The 13,645-nt window shown below is 37.3% G+C and overlaps 1 protein-coding gene across 1 annotated transcript in view; it reads right to left on the reverse strand.

Moving 5' to 3' along the window:
* Positions 1-3,036: 3,036 nt before the first annotated feature.
* The window catches only part of ANO4 (anoctamin 4), a 459,137-nt gene continuing 448,528 nt past the window's right edge, over positions 3,037-13,645 (reverse strand). The window contains exons 27-29 of the mRNA XM_044677798.1: positions 11,594-11,713; positions 8,756-8,861; positions 3,037-3,228 (exon numbers count right to left, since the gene is read on the reverse strand). Of these exons, the coding sequence (XP_044533733.1) occupies positions 3,037-3,228; positions 8,756-8,861; positions 11,594-11,713 (418 nt within the window). The remainder of the gene's footprint in view (positions 3,229-8,755; positions 8,862-11,593; positions 11,714-13,645) is intronic.

Here is a 13,645-nt window from a genome sequence, read left to right on the forward strand (position 1 = left end):
CTGAAAATGTCTTTGCCATGCACTCAGGTTGCATTTTTCACTCTCTTAAAGGGAGGGCTCTTCCACGGTTGGAATGAGTAAACAGAAGACAGATCCTTTGCATTCAACTGATCCATTACCTGGGGGAGGGAGGGAGAGGGGAAGAGGGGAAAGAAAACAGGGAATTAAAATCACACGCATAGACTGTACATTAAGAAGAATACAGTAATTTGTCTTCACCATTCATTAGCGACATTTAAAGAATCTGCAATCCCAAACTGTGAACAGGGGAAAGAACAAACTGAATCATGTACTGTTTTGTAGTGAGATTAACTGAGGCAGAAGAAAACTTCAAGAACACAATGCCAAGCAAATAGAAGTTAGGCAATGGTGTTCTGCCAAAAGCACCAAGAAGGGCTGTGATCTCTAAGCAGGCTGTGGTCTCTGGGCTGTGTTTTCAGAACCAGCTCATGGTAGCCATGGCTTTCAGGAAGGTAGCAGAGCTAAGGACAGCACAGAGGCCTGGAAATGTTTATTTGATTTCTCTTGTGAGCAGAGCATGGGGCAATGATAGAACCCTTAAGTAACAAAGAGCCTCTAACCTCAAGGAGTTTATAATCCAGGAGGGAGACACCAGCATATAGAGCTAAAGAATTAAATAAGGTTAGGGGAAAGTTAAAAAAACAAACATGTGGCTCTATGAGGTCTGAAGGGCAACATTTCATGAATTAAGTGTGTATTTAAAGGAAGGATGAGTATGCATTTAAAGAAGGATGTATTTAAAGAAGGAGGTAGGAGGATATATAAGGAAGAGTCAAGATAATCCAGTGTGCATCCAGCTTAACTGGGGCTTAGAATAATAAGAGAGAATGTGGGAAAAGCACATTGGAATGAATGTGCTTTGGATGGGCTTGAATGCTAGAAAAATGTTGTGACTGGAGATAAGAAAGATTTGGGGGGTGGCAATGATAAGAAAAATGACCTGGAAGAGAGAAAGAGCAAATGTGGAAAATCAGGTCATGGTGTGGCAGTGAAAATAGAGAAGAGGCAGCTGACAATAAAGATGATGAAGAGAGAACTAATGGACTTGGTTAGAAATAAGAGATGAAAGAAAAGAAATGAGTGAAAGATGAGTCTAGAGTTGCATTCATGAAAATATGGAAGACTTCGAAAAAGATGGCGATGTAAAAAGAGCAAGTCAAGAGAAGGTACAGGTTTTTGAGGAAAGGCAATAAGCTCAATTTGGGACATGTTGAGCCTGAGGTAGTGCCAGGATATTGTGGTCGTGGTGGCCTCCTCTAGCCAGGTCAAGATATATATCTGAAGCTCAGGATTCAGAGGACCTTAGAGGTCCTCAAGTCCAACCCTCTCTGTTTTACAAATGATGAAACTGAGTCACAAAGGGGCTAGATGTTGGCTTCCTGGGCTACCCAGCTAGAAAGCATATAAAGCTAGATTCAAATTCATGTTTTCCTGATTCTAAGACCAGTGATCTGTATAGTATTCTATGCTGATATAGTAGTGGAGAGGGGCCAAATGGTGTATACACAGGTTAATCAAGCTGAACCACAGAACAGTAATGGGCCACAGAATGAATGGAGGTCGTGATAGGGACAAAAGAGGTGCCAATAAGCAGAAAACTTGGAATGTGTGGCCAGAATAAAATTTTGGAATAAATGTTGGAGCACATCCCATCTCAGGCCATGGAAATTAATATCTTTGCTAAGAAGAGAATCTAAAGACAGAAGAGATGTGGATAACATCTGCACGAGAGAATAAGTGCCAGCAATGGACACAGGGTATTGATTTAAGAGAGAGGAAGAGAACTACAATATCTCACAATACCTCAAACTTAACATGTCCCTCAAAACTGCTGCTCCTCCTGACTTCTACCCTTTCTGCAGTGCTACCATTCTCAAAGTCTTCCATATTTACAATTTTGGGCTCACGTTTGACCCATTTTTTCGCTCTCTTCTCTTTATCTGTGTGCCTTAGTTTTCTCATCCATTTTCATCCATCTCATCCATGAGGAAAGTGGATTTGATGATCCTTTGCAATGCTTGATTACAAAGGAAGAGAAAGTAGTAATAAAGAGATCACACAGGAGGCAAGACTTGAAAAAAAAAGGACCATGAATTTGATTATTAGAAGTTCACTGGTGATTTCTGGGAAGTTATTAATACTATTAATAGAGTGCTGGGGGCAAAAATGCTCATACAAACAACGAAGAAGGGATAAGTAGTTATGAAGAGGCACAGGTGGATCATACACTAAAGGACTAAGATGAAACTTTTAAAGTCTTGGGCACATCAAAAATTTTTGTTATTTAGATGGAAAAGAAGTGTTGCTGAACCAAAGTCCCAGAGAAGTCCAGAGAAGTTTGGATCATGGGCACAAACAGAGAAATCAGTCTTCCTGTTTCTTATTCCACTGCTTTATTTCCAGAATTTTGGTAAAGCCCAACTGAACCCAAAGGAAGGTGGATGTTTTTTTTATTCCAGCACCCTAGTACCTTCAGATCTGTGTATATTAAGGAGAGAGAAGACATGAGTCGGCTGATCCTATGTAGGCTTTCCCTCCTAGGCAGTCACTGCCCGAAATCCCTGGAAGCAAGAACATTGAAATAGCTCTGAAGTATGTGGCAAGCCCCCAAATTGATCTGTGATTACAGGACTTGGTGCTGCCTAGAGAGATGTACCTTGAGACTGAGAAGGGCTTCAGCACTCCAAGTTTCCTCCTTGAGAGAAATGCTTAGTTTAACTATAGGAATTTGAGAGAAGAATCTGATACTGTCTCCAGTAAAACCCTCTAGTAAAAGAAGCAGGACACCTCCAAAGGCCAGTAGATATTGCATGTCTTTCCCTAGCTCAGAGTGCTTTGTGGTTCTTTGAAAGAAGGGATGGTCCTGAAAACCCCGTGGTATTCTATAAAATCTTATCAATATGATTTCTCTTTTCTGTTCCAGGTAATTCATCACAGTCATGGCATGAGAATTATGTTTAACATTTAAACCTAAAGAGCAGGTACATCAACCCACTTGTTTTCTCACTTACCTAGTCAAGGCCACTCATTATGATGAGCTTTCCCATTTTTCTTCCTTTCCTTGCGTTCCTTCTGGAGTCGTTCCAATTCAGCCTCATACATCATCTCCTGAATTAGGTACTTTTCTCTCCTCATTCGATCCCTTAAATCTTTTGGAAGGTCTGGGATCAGGTAGGAGATCAGATGCTTTATGCAAAATACAAGATGCTAGAAGATAAGAGAGGATAAAACTGACTCAGGTCTGGGCTATATTTTTCCATTCATTTCCAGAGGGACACTGAGAAGGTAGACTGGCTTTGGGATCATCCCATAAATTCTGATTCCATCTGGAGATTGACTTAGAAACTCAGCTGATTCAAATTAGTCCTCTTTGGGCTGGGCTGAATTGAAGCAGCAGTGGGGAAACATTGGTTCAAATCCTATCTGACATTACTTGTCATTGAACCTTTCTAGGTCTCAGAACGAGAGGGCTGATCACACTTCTAAGTGTTCACCCAGTTTGGCTGCTCTAAATCTGATTGTGTGACCTTGGTATAAATAGAAGATTTTGGGAAGATAGTGGAGTAGGCTGTGAGACTACCTCACTCTCCAAATTCTCCAATACTCTCTAAATTCTCACATAAACAATAAAAAATGAAGTCTCAGAACTAACTCTAAAAATGGAAGAAACAGATAAGAGTAGGGCATGAAATAGAAAACTTGGGAGGAAGATCTTTAAGCTCTCTGATAACAGTTTCACCAGATTGAAGTATAAAGTGCAAATTCTTACATGGGAAAATGTTATTTATAACTTAAGAATGACATCACTACTTGGGTAATTTGAAAGAGTACACAGAGATAGAAAACTTGAGGTTGAGCTGAATATAAAGGAATCAGCTCCAAATGATAGAAAATAAAGTAGGAAAATGTAAAAAGGAACAAATATCTCATACAAAAAGAGGCATAAGTAGATGAACTGTCACAGAAAGAGAGGAAGAGGAGAAGGGCTAGAAGTGTCAGAATCCTATTCTCATATTGAGGTTAAAGAGGGAACAACATATACAACTAGAAAGATAAAAGCCATCCTATTTAAAGAAAAACAGGAATGTGTGGGTATAGCATAAAGGAGCCCTTTTAAGGGATTAAGGGACTGATAAAGGAGTATAAATTAAGAGAAAAGAAGGCAAGGAGGTAAGATAAGGGAGTGATTCCTAGAAGGTAGTACATATTAAGAAAAGGGATAAGGAAATGGAGGAACTCTTAGGATAAGATAAGGGAGGGGTTCTTAGAAGGGAGCTCATATCAAGAAAAAGGAAGGCAGAGTGGGGGGATAAAGTAGGGGCTTTTCTAAGAATGAATAGAATAAAAACTAGAGGCAAAGGGGAAGGAATGAAAGGGGACCCTTAAAAATGTGGGTTGATTTAGAACTATAGGGGCAGAAGAAGAGAATAAGAGAGGGACTCTTAGAAGGAGTGAGGATTAGAAAAGTAGTAGTCAGAAGAAGTTGGACTTTTGAGGTGGGATAGGGCAAAAGGAGAAGAGGAAAAGAACAGTGAAGAGAAATAGAATAGAGAAAAGTACACAGTATTTTTAAGTTTGAATGTAAATGGGAAAAATTCACCTAAAAAATGGAAATGGATATCAGAATGAATCAAGAAGCAAAACCCAGCAATATGTTGTTTATAAGAAACACACTTAAAAATGGGAGACACACAGCCAAAATTAAAGGCTGGAATGAAATATACTATGCCTCAGCTGATAGAAAGAAAGGAGAGGTAGCAATCATGATCTTCGCATAAGTGAAATCTAAAATAGATTTAATCAAAATAAATAAACAGGGAAACTACATGATGTTAAAAGTTACCATAGATAACAAATCATCATAAATATTAAATCTATATATCAAATATTATAGTAACCAATTTTTAAAGGAAAAGCCAAATGTTCCACATGGAAAAAGATATCAAAACAATAATAGTTGGGGACTTCAACTTTCCCCTTAAAAAATATAAATCTAACCAAAAAAGAAATAAAAAAAAGTCAAAGAAGTGAATAGAATCTTAGAAAAGCTAAGTGTGATAAATATCTGGAGTGACAGTAGTATATGGTACCTTTACATAAATTGACTGTATTAGGGCACAACAAAAATATTATAATTAAATGTAGAAAAGCAGAAATATGAAATACTTCCTTTTCAGACCACATTGCAACTATATATAATAAGAGACCATAGAAACACAGAGTAAAAATTAATTTGAGATTAACTTAAATCTTAAGTAATGAGTGGGTTAAATAAGAAGTCATAAAAATAGTAACTATTAATGAGAATGATAATGATGAGATAACACTATGGGAAACAGGAAAAGCAAAAGAGGAAAATTTATATCTCTAAATGCTTATATCAAATTTATTTTAAAAAAGAGAGAGAAAGAATAGATCAATGAATTGGGAATACAATTTTTAAGACTAGAAAAAAGAAAAAAAGGGGGGGGGTAGGGCAGCTGGGTGGCTATGTGGATTGAGAGCCAGGCCTAGGGATGGGAAATCCTAGGTTCAAATCTGGCCTCAGACACTTCCCAGCTGTGTGACCCTGGGCAAGTCACTTAACTCCCATTGCCCACCCTTACCACTCTTCTGCCTTGGAACCAATAACATAGTATTGATTCTAAGATGGAAGGTAAGGGTTTTAAAAAAAAGACTAGAAAAAGAACAAATTAAAAATCCCCAACTAAACACCAAATTGGAAAGTCTAAAATTCAATGGCAAGATCAATAAATTTGTATGTAAGAAAATGATTGAATTAATAAAAGTAGGAGTTGGTTTTATGAAAAATCCACAAAAAAGATAAATCATTGCTTAATATTATTTTTTAAAAAGAGAGAACCAAATCACTATCATTAAAACTACACAATACTAGTATTAGCCTCTTGGGAGCTCTGCAAAGCTCCCATCTGTTAAAAAGATTTTCTAAGACTTTCTAAGACTGAGGGACTTATAAGAAAGAACACTAGCTACATTTAGAAGAAGAACTGTGGGAGGAGAAACACAGAAGAAAAATAACTGCTTGATCACATGGACTGATGGAGATATTATTGGGGATGAAGACACTAAACAATAACTCTAGTCCAACTATCAATAATATGGAATTAGGTCTTGATCAATGATACATATAAAACGCAGTGGAATTGTGCATCGGCTAAGGGGAGTTAGGGGGGTTTGGGGGAGAGGGAAAGAACATGAAACATGTAACTATGGGAAAATATTCAAAATAAAAAATAAATTAAAAAATGCTTTCTATTAGCTTTTTTGATGCTATTATCTCTTTCTATTGAGTTCAAAATTCAAGGCCTTTATTTTGGCCATTATGAAAATAAACATGTTTCCCTAGAACAAAGGGCTACAGAGATCAATTTTTAATTTCCCATTAGCTTGATTTATTAGAGATGATCCTGGAAGTCGCAAAGTTGAATCCAAAGGAGATAGGTATTGCAATACTAAATTTTAGAGTCCAATAGTGAACCCACTCTGGTAGCAGGGCCACTGGTCCAGGAAGGTAGATAGGCACTACAAGAGAAGTTGAGTTATGAAGAATCAGTTTTGTAATTTATATTATATCCTATAAGGATGGAAATTCATAACTGGAAGGAACTTTTGAGGTTTTGGAGTCCCACCTCATTTTAGGGATGATAATACTTTAGCTGAGAATCACAAAAGGAGTAAGTCACACAATCCAAATTTGAAATCATGATTTTTTTATTTCCAAACCATGATTATTTCCACTGGAATGTGAATTAAAACCCAGTGTCTTTACTATACCTTCTACTTACATTGAATACATCTTAAAAGTAAAAAATCATTTATATATTGTTTTCCCCACTCAAATATGTGTCTTCCTTACAGGCAAGGACCAATCTGTGGTGTTTAGCACAGAACCTGGCACAGAGCAAGTGTTTATTAAATGCTTGTTGACTAAAATCTTGAAGAAGAAGTAATGGACAGCATCTAGAAAGAGAAGATGTGCTGTTCCCACAGCAAGAGGGAGAAAGGATAGTGTTTTCTGTTGTGTCTGACTCTGGGTTTTGGATGCTGGAGCGGTTTGCCATTTTCTTCTCCAGCCTATTTTACAGATGAGGAAAGTGAGGTCAACAGGGTAAAGTCACATGCCCAGGGTCACACAGCCAAGAAGAGCATGGGGTCAGATTTGAACTTGGAAAGATGAGTCTTTCTGACACCAGGTCCATCCACTGCTCCACCTAGCTTGCCTTACCAGAGAATATTTATTTTTAATATTGCATAAGACAAAGCTAAATGTTTGTTTCACAAGACAATCAGCTAGAATTAAGATCCTCATTCATCTCTTTGGTTATAAAATTACGGTGTTTTGAAAGTTTCTATTGTTCCTGGAAATATTCTAAAGGCCACAAGATGGCAATGTTGCTTTATCCCTCCAAAATATCTGTTTTGAATTGTCTCCTTGTAGGTGTATGTTTCTTTTCTTTTTTTTTTTTTTCATTTTTTCACAGGATTGTTGTGAAGGTCAAATGAATATAAGATGCTTTGTAAACTTTTTAAAAAATGTGACAAAGTGAATCAATTATAGCTTTTTATGTTTCTCTTTATGCCTCTTTCTCTCATTTTCTCATATGCATATATACACACAGACACACAAACACAGGAAGGCCCAATTATAGTTCTGACTAAAAAATTAATGGAATATTTTATAAAGAATGTAAAGACAGAAGTCTTGCCCAAAGAGTGGTTTTTTTCCCCCATAATTTTTTATTCTGTCAGTGGCCCTTGATTTACAAAAGGATGTTAAACGTCACTATAATGCACAAAATGCTGGCCCTGGAATCAGGAAGGCCTGAGTTTAAATCTGGATTCAGATATTTCCTATCTATGTGACCCTGGGCAAGTCACTTAACCCTGTTGGCCTCAGTTTATTCATCTGTCAAATGGGGTAGAGAAAGAAATGGCAAATTACTCCCGGATCTTTGCCAAGAAAACCCCAAATGGGGTCGTCGAAAGGCAGACATAATAGGAGAACAACAATAAATATCGACAAGGGAAGAGGGAGGCAACAAGAATTCATTCAGTGCCTGCTTCTGTGTTCCCGGCACTCTGCTAAGCGCTTTAAACACCTTATTCAACTTGATCCATATAACAATTCTGTGAGGGAGGTGCTTTGATTACCTCTACTTTATTACTGAAGAAGCTGAGGCAAACAGAGCTTCAGAGACTCACCCAGTGCCACCCAGCTAGTAAGAGTCCAAGGCTAGATTTGAACTGAGGTCTTTTTTACTCCAAACTCTATCCATTGTGGTAAATATCTACTGCCTTACAACAAAAGTTTTCTTAAGCTTAATGACAGAGAATTGCTTTTTCCCAAGAGAAAATGGGCAGGTAGAAAGACTTTTTCAGCAGCCCCAGTCAAAGGATAAAACATTGATCTCTGAATTCATATAGGCTTGAAGTCTCAAATATGGATACACCAGGCATAACTGCTACTTGTTTCTAGTGTATTAAATTAATGATGTCACTTAGAGGTTAACAATAAAGGTTTTCTAGATTTAAGGGCCATAAAAATAAAGGAGGTTTCCAAGGAAAATGCTTCAAATTGCTAATTAGACAATTGACCAGTAAAATGGTCACATCCCAAAGCTCCCCTTTGTTCTTGCCTTGATTCAGAATCCTTCCAAATTCCAAGTGACTTAAAATGTCCAAGGAAACAAGGGAATCAGCTGTGGAAACTGACCTCAAAAACGATAATAAAAGCCAGACGTGCGGCCAGGACATGCCAGAACTGCAGTGTGTAGCCATAGGGCACCAGCGAGTGAGGAGGGTCCCGATAATCTCGGTATCTATGAAAAAAGCAGAGCAAGTTATCTTCCAGTATGAGACCGAGTCTAGGATTGGCCCCTTCTTTCTCCCACCCCAGAAGGGTCATCTAGATGGACCAAGCCATTCATCCTACTGCCTCAACATTTTCAGGGCCAGTTCAAGACCTGAGGTTTTAGGGAAGTATAAAGTCACATTCAAGGTCTAGAGAGTATGTGACTTAATTAATGACCAGTGAGGTTAAGTTAATTGCCCAAAGTGATTTGGCTATAGTCAAGATTTGAAACTAAGTCTTCTGGCTCCAGATTTAATACTCTTTCTATTATGTCAATTATATTATTCAACTTGTTTGGTGAGATTTTCAGTTTAGGGTATATATAAATTATCAAGTCATCACAGACTTCCCTCATTACTCTGTTGCCTCCACTCTATCTCAAAGGGTCAGCATTGTAGCAGGACATACAGAACACCAACCAATGGGAAGAGCCCAGATTATTAACACAGCTGTAACTGTCCTAGAGTAGAGGTGTCAAACAGATGGCCCTTGGGCCATAGATGGCTTGAAAATTAAAATGTAACTGATTAATGCTTAGCAAAATAAAAGGAATAAAGAAGACAACCATACTATGTTGAATGGAACCACAGACTGATATCAGGAACAAAGTTGAATACTCCAAATACCTCACCCTCTAAATTCATGAAGAAAACATCCTGAGGAAGCTGCTAAAAAGAAGAAAGTCCTCAAGTACACCAAAATATTCACAGCAGCACTTTTTGTAATAACAAAGAATTGAAAACAAAATTGATCACAGTTATCATTGATTGGGGGATGGTTAAACAAGAAAGTAAAGGAATCTTACAAGGTTGTATAAAATCATGATGAGTATGATAAGTGCAGAGAAGCCTAGGCAGATCTGCATGAACTGATGAAAAGAGAAGGAAGCAGAACCAAGAGGACAAGAGATAACAATAGCTACCATGATGTGTGAGAACAGCTTTGGAAGAATCAAAATTGCAGAATTACAAAGCACAAGGATGGCTTGAGAGAAGATGGGAGAAGAAGTCGACAAGCTATAGGAAAGGACTGAGGAGGTCCTATGTGAAGGATCTGATCAGGAAGAGCATGATGCAAAATGAATAGTTGAGACATTTCTTTAGAAAAGATGATAGGATATATAAGAACTATTAGAATCCTATCTAAAAGCATTTTGAAGGTTCAGAAAATTACTAAAGTCTTACTGTCTATCATCTGATGTACCAAGCTGAAACTTCCTTGCAATTGTGTCTTTAGAGTCTATTCTGAGGGATGATGTGACAATGGATCTGTTGTAGCAATGTCTTCCTGGGACTGTAGGTAATACAGCCACCCTAAAAGAGCTCTGACTTGTCTCACGGCTACACATTAGCTGTGAGGCTTTAGATAGATGACTTAGTTTCTATGGACATTCAGTGACCTGAGTTTCCACATTCTGCAAAGTGAAACAGTTTGATTAGGTGGCCTCTAAGTCTCTTTGCTTCCCTGGTAACCAGGTGCTACAGGAGTGCACTGAGCTTGGAGTCAGGTAGAGTCAGGAAGACCTGAGTTCAAATGTAACCTTCAAAACTAGTTGTGTGATCTTGGGAAAGTCACTTAACTCCTGTTAACCTTGGTTTCCTTTAAATGGAGATAATAATCACATTTCTCTTCCTAGGTTGCTGCGAGGATCAAATGATATAATTATTGAAAAGTGTCTAATGTACCTTAAAGTGCTATGAAATTGCTAGCTGTTATTATTCTAAGATTCTTTGACTCTGAAGCTGATTTCCCACCTAAGGGCTGCTGATATCAAGAAGGAGTCAGTGTGTTATATTGTCAAATCCACAGAGATCAATACAGAAACAAATAGAATTTGTATACACTACTATTTTCTTTAAAGAGCTGCAGATATTTTATCTTGCTGGGGAACTTGGCATTACCATGGGCACATTCCAAAAGGCCCTGATGTATATTCTCCCTCCTTAATAAAGAAAAAAGATGTTCCATCAAAGTTCCATCTATAGCTTAACGTAGAAACAATCGCACCAGACTTCAGTTTCCTCATCAACAAAATGAGAAGTTCAAACTAGACCACTTCCAAGTTCCTTTCTACTCTAGATCCTATGGTCAAATTCTTCGCTCTGGCACTTTGTAGTTATATGATTCTTGCAAATTGTTTAAAATAAGGAAGGATCAGGCAAGACAAATGCTAAGAACTCTCCCAACTCTGCATTTATGATTTGGATTAGACTGATCAAGTCCCGTCTAGTTTTTCATTGATGATTTATGACCTTCCAGTGGACTGGGATCCTTGATCATACTGTGTCCAACATCAGGGAGTATAGTTAAACAGGAGTGGGAGGAGATGAAACTCATTGGTAGAGGAACCTGACAAGAACTGTTCTCCCCCTCCCTTTTACAATTGCTACTCAAGCTCTCGAGAGCTGTTTCATCTCAGTAAGTCCCTTTACCTGTTTCTTCATGATGATTCTCAGTAAATTCCAAAATCCATGAATAAATTTATTTTCTAAAATGGTCATTATGAGACTTTTGTAGGAGTTATACTATTCTTGTGAGGAAAAGGATTGAGAAGCAAAACAATGGATAGGAGAAGGGGAGAGAGAGAGAGAGAGAGAGAGAGAGAGAGAGAGAGAGAGAGAGAGAGAGAGAGAGAGAGAGAGAAGGGCCAGGGGGAGGGAACCAGTTAGAGGAGGAGGAAAAGCAGGATTGCATTCTCACCTGCAGTATTTTAGTGGTGTTCCAGAGAATTCACTTCCATCTGATGTAGGCTCAGATCGATTTTCAAAGTCAGAAATGAGAAACACAGATAGGCTGGCATTAACATACCCAACCATGCATCTATGAGAAAAGCAAAAGTCTCTCAATTAGAACATTAAAAATGAACTCCTAATATGATGTAGAGTCCTGTGTTAGAGGGGTCAGTAGGTGAGACAAGGGATACTGACAATAATATTAATAAAATTTATATAGTACCTAATATGTACCAGCTAAGCACTTTACTACTTTCTAGGAAGTTCCCTGATATACAGAAATATGAAGAAACAATAGCATTTATATGGTGTTTTTTGGGTTTGCAAAGTGTTATCTGATTGGAGGTTAGTAATATATTTATAAGGAAAATGCTATTCTTATCCCTTTTTCCCCAGATGAGGAAACTGAGGGCATCGTCTCATTTTATTTTCACAACAATCTTTGGAGAGAAGTACTATTATTATCTCAAATATATACATATATTTTTTGTTATGATCTTTTTAAATTTAATAATTGTTTCCTTTAAATTGATCTTTGATGTTATATTTTTGTACTTCTTTCAGTTTATAATGAATCCAATTTGTTTATTTTCTGAATTCAGTTTTATTTCTATAGCTTCACAAATCCAGATTATGTTCTAAAAGCAAAAACAGAGCTTTTAATGACTTATTTTTACATTTCAATATTGAAATTTAATCCCTCCCCTCACCTAGAGATCTATGATTTATTGGTGTCAGGAGCTCCTGGGAAAGAAGCTTTCTCCATTAATGCATATTGATAATTTATAGTCTTAGAGCAGGAGCTTTATTTTTTTTAAAACATTTTTGCATATCCTAGACCCCTCATGTAGTCTGGTAATATCTGTGTAGCCCTTCTCAAAACGCTATTTTTAAATGCATAAAATAAAATAGAGAGGATAGCTAAGGAAATCAATTAATTTGAAACACAGACATATATATCTATAAGTGTGTCATGTAAATATACATATGTAATATATAAACACATGTGTGGTTATGGGTTATGTACCTGCACATAAGTATCTATTTATCTATCTATCTATCTATCTATCTATTTATCTATCTATCTATCTAAATATTTATCTATCAATCTATATATCTACCTATCTATCTCACAAGTAGCCAGTCTCCAGCTTAAGAACTCTCTTAGAAAGCTACCAAGAGCATTAGATGTTAAAAAAAACTTCATAATACAACATCCAGTGTAAGCTATTAATCTGCATATATATGAATAGAAAATATTTTCCATTCTAAAAAGTACTATAATAGTTTTAAGACTTTTTTCAGTATGATACCATAGGATTTTATTTAATTTGTTATTCTAAGGTGAGAAGCATAATGAAATGAGATGGCTTTGAAGTGAAGGACACCTGGGTTTAAGTCCCTGCTCTGATACCTGCTAGCCATGCAGTCCTAGGCAAAGCATTTACTTCCTCAATGGTTGAGTGAACTAACTGAAAGTCAGTAATTTTCCAACATTGTAAGTGGCAAAGCAGTTATCCAGCTGCACTAGCCTAGAGGCAAGTCAGAGGATGTAAAAGTTCATTCTAGAATGGGGGTTCTTACCCTAGGGTCCACAGTTCCACCCCAACCTTGTATGGGAAATAATCTTTTTCCCTTCACCAACCTTTCACTTTCTTTGTCTTTATATGAACTTCATTTTATTCATTGAAAAACATTTAGAGAATACCCTTTATTAGATTGTCAAGAGGGGGCCATGCCACAAATAAGGGTAATAACCCATGTCTTTGAGATGATAGGAGCTACTGGGGTTTGAAGAGGAGAATAGATGAGATTTGTATTTCAGGAATATCCTAAGTATTCTTAGGATATCTTAATTATCCAAAGGTAGCAGTTATATAGACCATAAGTAGGAGAAGAGAGAATGTGGAAGTCAAGGAACTCAATAGGAGGCTCCTGTAATATTCCAGGTATGAGGTGATAAGGGTCTAAACTGGGAGTGGTGGCCATATGAATTGAGAGAGGAGAAAACACACAGGTG

This window comes from Gracilinanus agilis, chromosome 5, assembly GCF_016433145.1.
Source record: "Gracilinanus agilis isolate LMUSP501 chromosome 5, AgileGrace, whole genome shotgun sequence".
In the NCBI taxonomy this organism is placed as follows: Eukaryota; Metazoa; Chordata; class Mammalia; order Didelphimorphia; family Didelphidae; genus Gracilinanus; species Gracilinanus agilis.